General features: G+C 41.8%; 1 protein-coding gene across 1 annotated transcript; it reads right to left on the reverse strand.

Annotated features, from left to right (window-relative positions):
- Positions 1–293: 293 nt before the first annotated feature.
- On the reverse strand, positions 294–7,905 carry LOC110975474 (tetraspanin-4-like). Its single transcript, XM_022228007.2, has 7 exons — positions 7,691–7,905; positions 5,844–5,945; positions 5,286–5,477; positions 3,717–3,896; positions 2,823–2,966; positions 2,546–2,629; positions 294–2,210 (listed from the first exon to the last, which is right to left on the reverse strand). The coding sequence occupies exons 2-7, from the start codon at positions 5,907–5,909 to the stop codon at positions 2,139–2,141; spliced, it is 738 nt and encodes a 245-aa protein (XP_022083699.1). The 5' UTR covers positions 5,910–5,945; positions 7,691–7,905; the 3' UTR covers positions 294–2,138.
- Between the last annotated feature and the right edge of the window lie 1,446 nt (positions 7,906–9,351).

The following is a 9,351-nucleotide window of genomic DNA, read 5'->3' on the forward strand; positions in this document are numbered from 1 at the left end:
ACAAGCCGTCTGCCAGAAGAAAACTGCCACCGCCCCATGCTGGTTTGCAGTTGCCATATTGTCTACGTTTGCTGCGCAAGGACAAAGCAAATTGCGCTCGAATTCACGCCGACAAGGCTGAATTTTATTGGACACAGATGACAAAATATTAAAAGCTTTAATACTCTTCTCTGGGGGGGGGAATAGTGAGTAATCATTAGTCGAGTCCTTAGCATAAAAATGGTTAATAATGTTGAAAATAATACGCGATATATATGAATTGTAGTTAGCTGTGCCAATGGACAAACAATACGTCCGATCAGTCCTCCTTTTGAGAGAAATTTTAATAATAATTCTTCTAATTTTAATAAACTCATACTTTTGAAGAGGTTTCGAACGTTGATATATATATTTTTAAAAATTTAACATGTCTCGCGTAAAATGAACCATTCAAAGCTGGACATGTATGTGGCTGGACATTAATGATGACCCCCGTAAATGGTGGTAAGTTTACTGGTGGGTTAAATTGTTGAGGAACACTTCTGCATTATTTTAATGCCTGTTGCCATTGAAAAGGGCCATCGGTAACCAGCAGTGATAGCATAACCCTGCAGGCGCGGAGCGGGGGGAGGCGGGGTCAAGCCACCCACCTGATCTTAGACCAAAACATAGTTTTAGAATGGGGAAAATAACTTTTTAAAATAGCTCAAGTAAGTGCATAACTACGATTGTAAACAATCTATGGCGCGTGTTATGTTTCATCTTTTTGCGCTTGTCCGCAGAAATGAGACATCATTAAAAAATCTCTGTCCTGACCCCCCCGGAAAAATTTCTGGATCCACCACTGCCATGGCTATCGCATTCACCTATACTAATACATACTGTAAGTCACATCAAGGCTAGTTCCATTGAACACTTTTTGTGCATCCTGTCAATCAATCAATTAATGTATCATGCTTACTGTCTTATGTTTACATAACTGATTCTTGCTTTTACTTATTTCAGATAAAATTTTAGGGTAACTAACATTATTTTCTCTTGAATTGCTTGCTAGATTTGGTCAGATCTTTCCAGTAAGTATTTGGCAATACGATCCACACAATAAGAAATATTGACAAAACAGTTTTTAAAAGTTATTAAACTGCTGCGAGATTTTCGCGCCCTGCCCTTGAGTACAATTTTTTTCATACATCTCGTTAGCTCTATCAAACATATTCACGACTCGTGATACTACTACGACATGATAAAAGAAAATGAGTCTATTATAGTTACATGCACATTATCAGAATAAAAAATGGCTTTGTGCTCGAAACGGTCCAATGAAGGGCGCTGTTTCATTTCATTAAAAAGTTATGGTCAAATGAGGGCGCTATTTCGATTTGTCAATAGGTGTGATCAAAAGGGGACGCTATTTCAATTTGTCGATATTGTTATGTGATTCGGGAACAGCTACGCGCGCGCGCGCGATAGTCTGTCCTATCAGCGGAGCCATATACTGACTGAAGTGTGCGCTTCGTTCCCGAAAGACCTAGTACCTTGGCTTTTTGAAATACAACTGGCTCATTTTTCTTAAAGAATAATGTTGATCTGACATCTGTCCAGGAAACAAAACGTATCAGTTAATCTAGCTGCAAGTTATAATTACAAATCGATTTAACAATCCTGTACACGAATCTTGTTCATAAATTCAGGTTACAAATTTCTTGACGGAAATTCAACATAGGAGCTTAACTTCAATTTTTCTAATTAGGCCTATACATTAATTATTGCACAATCTGGCCCATTTCAAAAGTGACATAAGCATTTTTACAAACAATCTTTAAATCACTTTTTAAAATACTGTAAAACATTTAACCTCTTTATAGTCCTTGGAAGATTTTGCTGAGAAAATTATTCTCCCCCAAAACTACAACGAAAATAAAAAAGGCAAGAAAGAAGAGAATGCTGAACAAACATTTGTGTACATTTTTCGGTGCGACAATTATAATTACAATAAACAGAACTAGCTTTAATAGCTTTCTCGGATTCGGTTTATCCCCTTAAATGCAGAAATAAACTCACTTCACCTTTTTATTCAACCGTTTTATTTCTTGTGTACTTATTTCCGGAATTTTAATGAAGAAATTTGCGCAGTTGCGTCTGTCAATAGAGGGCGCTGTTTACACAAACGATCCTTGATGTTCGTTCCGGATGGCCCACCAGAGGATGAAGGCGAAGACGACGCCAAGAATCTGAAAAAAGACGGCCCGATCACGAATGGGCAAGAAAGGCGGCAAGGAAAGCTTTTATTGCAAAGATTATCAACTTACAATGTATTACAATGGGCCGAACTCAATAACAATTTAAAATAAATAAACAAACAAAATATTAAAAACTTTACATGAATTTAATTTGGTTTATTCTGAGCTTGACAATGCGAGGTGCTGTGTATTTACATGGATATAATAACCAGTTTCCCGCGACCTTTTCTGCCAGGGTCAGGGGTCAATGTGTTTATCCAGTACTCCTTTTTTGGTCCCTCCTTTTCGATCAGAAATTCGCCAAGAGAGTGAAATAATGAATTTACCTGAAATACCCCCACGCCGATTCCTATGCCTCCGATGGCGCCGATATGTCTCTGGAGTTCTTCGATGAGAGCGTCTTTACAACCCTTCAAAAGGTCGCACAAAACATAAAACAACAATATCATAAACGTTAGTTTTTATTTCCGTTCTTTATCATCGCAGGAATCAGAGTAATTATTCCCTTCTCACCACCGTTATCACCATCCCTGTATCCTTCCTATCTACTATCACCATGGCCACCCAGCACCCTCCGGGTCACCATCGCGCACGCGTACTCACCCGGTCCCATTTCTCAACCAAAGGGTTTCTTCCGCAGCCCACAAGGTGCGACACGCAGCACGAGTCGGGCGTCTCTCCTGGTCCATACAGCCTGGGATGGAACAGTTGCCAATCTGTTGCGTTGGATACACCACAGCACAGCAGCTATAAAGAAAAACCACAGTACAATTGTCTGTAATGCCATGCAGCTATGGACGAGAAAAGACGGATTCTCCTTCCTCTGACCATATCCTCCCCGAACGGGACCAAACGAGGGCACCATTTTTCAAGCAACGGACGCTCTTTTGGTGGAACCGCACTTTGCTGCACAAAATGACATTAAGAATGCACTCGCTACGGTTGTGACGCTACCAACAAAATGGGCATTCCCCCTAATATGGTTCTTTTCAACCGATGAGGGGGTGCTTCTGCTTAAGTGACAGTAGTAACTTTTGTCCTTTGATTTGAAAACCGAGTGACCAAACGAATCATGTAAAACAATAATGAACAACTAAACACTCATTTCTTTTCCAATGCAAAAACGACAAGCGTAGGCCTAATTAATGAATGGACTTTTTGTATGAAAAATGCAGTGGGCTTTGCTAAGGGCGTATCCAGAAACGAATTTTCGGGTGTGAATTTTTTGGCAGGCCAAATATGTGAGAGCTTTTGTGACCTTACGGCCCTTCTGAGGAGAGGAATAAAATTTCCTCGACAGAATTTGTTAGCAATGACCTGGACCCAAGACATAGAAAGATTAAGACAGGGGCTCCCTGCAATATGTTTGCAACTTCAGCGCTTCTGCCCAAGGTGTTGTAAAAGAGGTTTAGCCCTTACCAAAGTGTAAAATGTATTTTAGGAACGGACCTGAACTCCTGCGAGCGCTTGGCGCCTTCTGTAATCGAACCGACTTACGAAGTTTTGCATTCGATCCCACGCCGTTGTCAATCCTTGCTGGCCTACGGTTCCGTAGAGCGGCAGGCCACGTTGCGTCATGTCTTGCTCCACAAACGCAGCAACCTTGTTCCTGTTTGAAATGCCCAATCCGCCAGCAATCATCTCAGCGATCAGGATGCCAGTCATCAACACAAAATACTTCAATAAAGAAATAAATAGACTGGATTCATTTAGGTTCAGATCGAGCGGCCCGTTCTTGACATGGGTTTCTTGTTCTCGCGAGAACACGACTCAAGAACACCGGTCTCGGAACATGATGACACACCACCTCCTCGTCAGGGTTTTGCGTTCAGGAACACATGAGAAACTCGTGAGATTTTGATTTTTGAACAGCCGCAAAAAATAGTGAGATGGCTTACAAAGACGAAACAAAGGGAAGTTTTGCAATATTACCATTATTTATTTCCCATAACACAGAAATGATGTTCCTTTTCAAAAGAATTTCGTCCAGTCATCCAAACATGAATTCTCGAATAATGTACATGGACGCCGCCATATTGCATGTTGCTTGCCACTAACTACCCGGAGCGATGACCGGTTGTATATGCATGTACGTTAGCGTTCCCAGCGTTCGCGCGCACGACCCTCGAACAACAATTATTCAGCTGTTCGTGAACAGACGAGAAAAAGCAGCCCGAACTCGGCCTGATGTCATCTATGAGCCCCGAGTTGGACCAAGAGAGGGCGCAATTTTCCTTGAAGAAGGCTCCTTTGGTAGGAACTGGACTCCGCTGGTTCACAAACGACTTAATTTGAAATGCATGCGTTACGGGCGCGTCGCCACTAGCAAAATGAACACTCCCGACAAAGCATGGTTCTTTTCAACCAACGAGGGGTGCTTCTGCTCAAAGTGGATAATGGTGGTGTTATAATAAGTAAAAAATCTCTTCTCGGTTACATTTCAGCTAAGCTTGCTTTTCTGGGACGTGCACAATATTGGGCTCCGTTTTTCATGCAGTCTAAATATCAAACACAGGTGATGAGAGAGAATACATCGAGCACACTACAACATTTAGGGGTAAAGTTACGGAATCCAGAGAAAAGTGAAACTTTAGTGCATTTTCCCTTGATTGCGTTCCTCCTAGAATTTCATCACAGCAGCAGCGCCCTCACACGGTCCCCAAACTAATTGCGATAATGTCAAACGAAGTGCACTTTTTCATTAAAACAAAAAAAAGTCAAATAGTTTCACGTATTTGACAGGAGGAGAATGTTGCACAAAATAGGCCCTATATCTAAGAAAATAAAAAAAAAATCTTTTGACCGGACTCTTTATTGCAAGCAGGTATATAATGATGATGTGAACCTGACTGCTCACAAGGAATGGGAGACTTTGAGACGCTGGTGGCAGCAGACATAGTTACCGTACCGGTCTTTTTTCATAACTACATGTAGTAAAAACGGCCGGTAGGGCCTATGATTGCAGCCACCACTGTCGCCACCATTAATTGAAGGCACATGCATGTTCTATTTTGACTGAGATTTAAACGCCTGGGCTTACTGACGAGCGGCAATGCTTGTACTTACAGTAAAAACCATACAAGAGTTCTCCCTGATAGATCCACAGCAGCCCAGAAAGGATACGAGCATCATGATCCCACCAACAACCATGGTCAGTGTGGCTGCATTCAGGAACGGGAAACTGGGAAGGAGGGTGGCAAACGGACCTTCTCGAGTGAAGAGATAGGCACCTCCTGCCAGAACTGTCCCTCCAGAAAGCTATAGAGGTAGGAGCCGAACAAAAACACAAGGAGGGCGCAATTACACAGAAAACCCGCCTTCATGAATGTCATGTGTGAGAGACACAACATCAGAATTCACTCGACAACAAGAAAGTAGGGCTTGAAATAATTATTAACAGCTATTATCGTTGATAATAAACATTTGAAATGGAAGAAAGGGAACAAAAACTACACGTTTTGATTGCTTTGAAGAAAATGACAAAGTGCCCAAATCTTCCTGGATAATTAAGAAAATAATGTATACTGCCAAGAATTCTAAATCTATAACCATCACGAATTTATGTTATTGAATCATCTATATGTTTAGAAAATTAAAAAAATGAAAAATAATCGCAACACTTACAAAGAACAACAAATTGAAGGCAAAGAGAAGATACTTCACACAGTTGGCGCAGCCGTACAAAGTCATCGTGAAAAATCAAATCTTGTCAGCAAGAAATGTGACCTGGAAAACATGTTGAAAAAATAGCACCACAAAATAGGAGGAATGTGAGATGCAAAAAGTGTTGCTGAAGACAATGGCATGAAATGCATAAAACGATCGAAAAATCTTTCAAAATAAATAGCTGATTACAGTGCGTAGCCGCTGCCGTGTCTGATTTGAACCAGTTTAAACGACTCTTGCAGCCTCAGTGGTCAAGCGGTGAAGACGCCTGCCAGGAAGTCGTGGGTTCGAGTCTCCCCTAAATAAGCTCGTGAATTTTTCCGCCAACTCCGGACAACACATTCAATGCTTTGAATTAATATACGTAAGGGCAAACTTCATAATCAAAAGTTAACATCAACCACACACAAAATACATTCTTTTGAATAATTACTTACGAAATCGAAAAGAGTCAAAAAGTCAGCCACCGCGATTAGATTAGTTTGTTGTCCTTTAATTTTAGCTGTTCAGCTTTGGAAAAAAATCATTCCAACTCCATGTATTGATTTGTAAGGCTATGACTTTTTGATGAAAAAAATAGAAATTAGTAAAGTGCATCACATTTTCACTAGAAATCGAGAAATTTTCAAATATACACACTGCTTGTTATTCATCCTGCTGTAAAGTTAAGCATGCTGTACAGCGTAGGTGATTTGCCTTCCAAATTGGTTTATAATTTGCCAAAAACTGAATAGAGAAACAGATACATTTTTGACGATTTTCTGTGACAGGGGAGTAGAAGACTTTATTTGGATGTCAATGAGTCATGTATCGTCGGATGAGACGAATTTTGAGCAGCCGAGTCTTAGCAGCTCGGCACTTGCCTCACCCACAAACCCCGTCATTGTAGCCCTAACGGGGATGGAAACCGAGGATTGAGACCAGGCTAGGCTGGTGACATCAGCGTATTTAATACAACCATCCGGGCTTGTGCTGAAAGGGAGAGGAGTAAAAAATGTCGCCAGAGAAAAGCAGCACAACCCATGAAGGAGCGTTTGCATGACCATTGCACTAATGTGGATTTTAATGGCTTGTTGGCTTGTATGATGCGGCATTTTGGAAATCGGCTTTTTGCGAGAATAATATTATGTGAAACACTCGATAAAATGGAGCACTAAACAAAGGACAAAGAAAATGGATGTCGGAAAAATCACATCAGAAGGGAAACAATTAACTACTGATTCCCGATTTTGTTGTCCTCCTTTGTCTATTATTCGATTTCCGTTAATTTCGGCATAACTTAAAAAATAATGCTGGAAAATAGTGTTGATTTCCACGAGTAGAATTTATCGCAAAAATCAGCTTGTGACAACGTAAGTACGCACACGTTAGACAAGATTTAGAAATGAACAAATGGCGCTGTAACTCTGCCATCATAATCACAGGCCGTCTCCATGCATTTCCAATGGAGCAAAGACCTAGACCTAGCTCTAGACAACAGATTCGGATGCAGCCACAGCATGACTGAAATCTTACACGCACTGGAAATCAGGAAGGTGATTGTGATGGCAATTATAAACTTTGCTTTTTCAGTAGGTTGGAATTTGAAATTCGGACTTTCCACCTGTCTTGTCCAGAAAAAAATTCCATTCTTGGCGGGAGTTGCTGGGTCATGGATTTTGCCCCTGTGATCGTCAATGTCAGCAAAACAAAAAAGTGAGCTTCCCCTCATTTGAACTTTGAACAACTAAAAAGGCAGCCATGCGCCTCGCCAGTTTCTAAGTCTGGTTTTGCAAAGCCTCCAAGAAAACGGCATGCATACTTACCAAAAGTAGTTTTTCTTGTTCTAGAATTGCGATGAATGACAAACGTCTACCCTCCGGCCTTGTCACTCATAATCCACGGCTGAGGAAATGCTAAATATGAAGCAAAGTTTTTCAATGCCGTCGCCTTTGACATGTAGAATCCACACTGTCCCAAGTATTTTGTGTTGCCACTGACAGAAACTTTATACTGAACGGAAGTTTCCCCTGCCCCAGCCCTGATACCTGTGAATCGACTGGATACATGGCTTTACCGAAGAAGCACGGGCACCGGCCTCAAAGATGGCATATTCTCATTGCTTGCTTCAGAGCGGCGACTCTTCCCCTGCTGTTGTCTGATTGGTTGAGCTCAGTGTATCGCGCGTGCGGCAAGCAGTCTGGTTCGTAAAGTGACTTCATCTGTTTCCTTTGGAAGCGTACATGTATATAGGACATGACTGAAAAAAATTGCTGCCTTCTATTTCACCCGGGTGGATACTATTTCGCCCGGGTGGATACTATTTCGCCCGGGCGGATTACTATTTCGCCCGGGCGGACTACTATTTCGCCCGGGTGGATTACTATTTCGCCCGGGCGGATTACTTATATCGCTCGAGGGATTACTTATTTCGCCCGGAGCTGATAAGTATCCCAGGAGACTGGGTGTATATAATCACTCACTTTTTGCAGGGGATTGATCACCGATCCCCCACGTTTTCGTAAAAAAATATTTTTGAGTACTTTTTTCATTCAAAATCAATTCAATTGCAAAGTTTCTCGTGAAGTGTGCCCAGAATTTGCTTTGGGGGGGGGGAGCCACGGATTGGTGTTTGGGAAAGGGCAAAATGATTTTTTTCTACAAATCGCAGTGTATTTTTTCTTTGGTCTGTCCCCGCCCCAAAAATAAGGCCGGGGCGGTCTCCGCCAACTCCGCATTTTTCTCTCTAGCCTCACATTGCATTTTTCACGCTTTGAGTCTCCGAGGCTTTTTTTGAGTAATTCATTATAGTCCTTTTTCACCTATTTTCTGAGAATCTATGCTGTTCTCGCATAGTGTTCATTTTCCCAGAGCAGCCACTTTTTCCAAAAAAAACAAACCTACACTTTTCCCGCGCGCACACGCTACGACACGCTGGCAAGCGCGTGGCCCCAAACTTCAAATGGTCACAGCAACATCTTCCATTGAACTGAGAATGTACTGATCCATTGATTATTGGTATTGAGTATGATGGTCTTTACATGAATGCAGAGTTTCATTAAACTCGCGTATGGGATGGCCGAGTTCTGGGGAGGGGGGAATCCCCCTTGGCTGTAAGTGGTATCTCCCAAACGTCTAGCTTTTTACGGTTACGAGTGAAGTAATGTTCGCATGAATTCCTTTTAAAATTACAAGGAAAAAGAATGGCTTTACACATCGTTACAAAATGGTTGGGGGGGGAGTTGAATCTGTTCCCGTGTCCCTTCCCCGCTTGGACACTGATTACGCCACTGCACTTTATCTAAGAGGGGAAAAGGGACTCCAGGAGGGTACATAGCACTAAACTACGAACCGATCATGAACGTCAGGGGGATGCAGTTGGTCCTCCCACTTTAAACTATCGAGGAAAACGGCTAAAAAGGGGACAGGGACAAGAACAAAGGAGAAAACAGAAAAAAGCCTTGATTGTTAAAGCTAGGTATGGTGC

The sequence above is a fragment of the Acanthaster planci genome, linkage group LG20, assembly GCF_054643075.1.
Source record: "Acanthaster planci isolate LZ-2023a linkage group LG20, COTS_SCS, whole genome shotgun sequence".
Classification (NCBI taxonomy): Eukaryota; Metazoa; Echinodermata; class Asteroidea; order Valvatida; family Acanthasteridae; genus Acanthaster; species Acanthaster planci.

Excerpts from the sequence above, each read along its gene's own strand:
- LOC110975474 (XM_022228007.2), bottom strand. The coding sequence starts at position 5,909 with ATGACTTTGTACGGCTGCGCCAACTGTGTGAAGTATCTTCTCTTTGCC. Across the intron at positions 2,967-3,716 it reads GGGATCGAATGCAAAACTTC|CTGCTGTGCTGTGGTGTATC; the intron begins GTAAGTCGGTTC and ends TTTTCTTTATAG. Across the intron at positions 2,211-2,545 it reads TCGGCGTGGGGGTATTTCAG|ATTCTTGGCGTCGTCTTCGC; the intron begins GTAAATTCATTA and ends GTCTTTTTTCAG.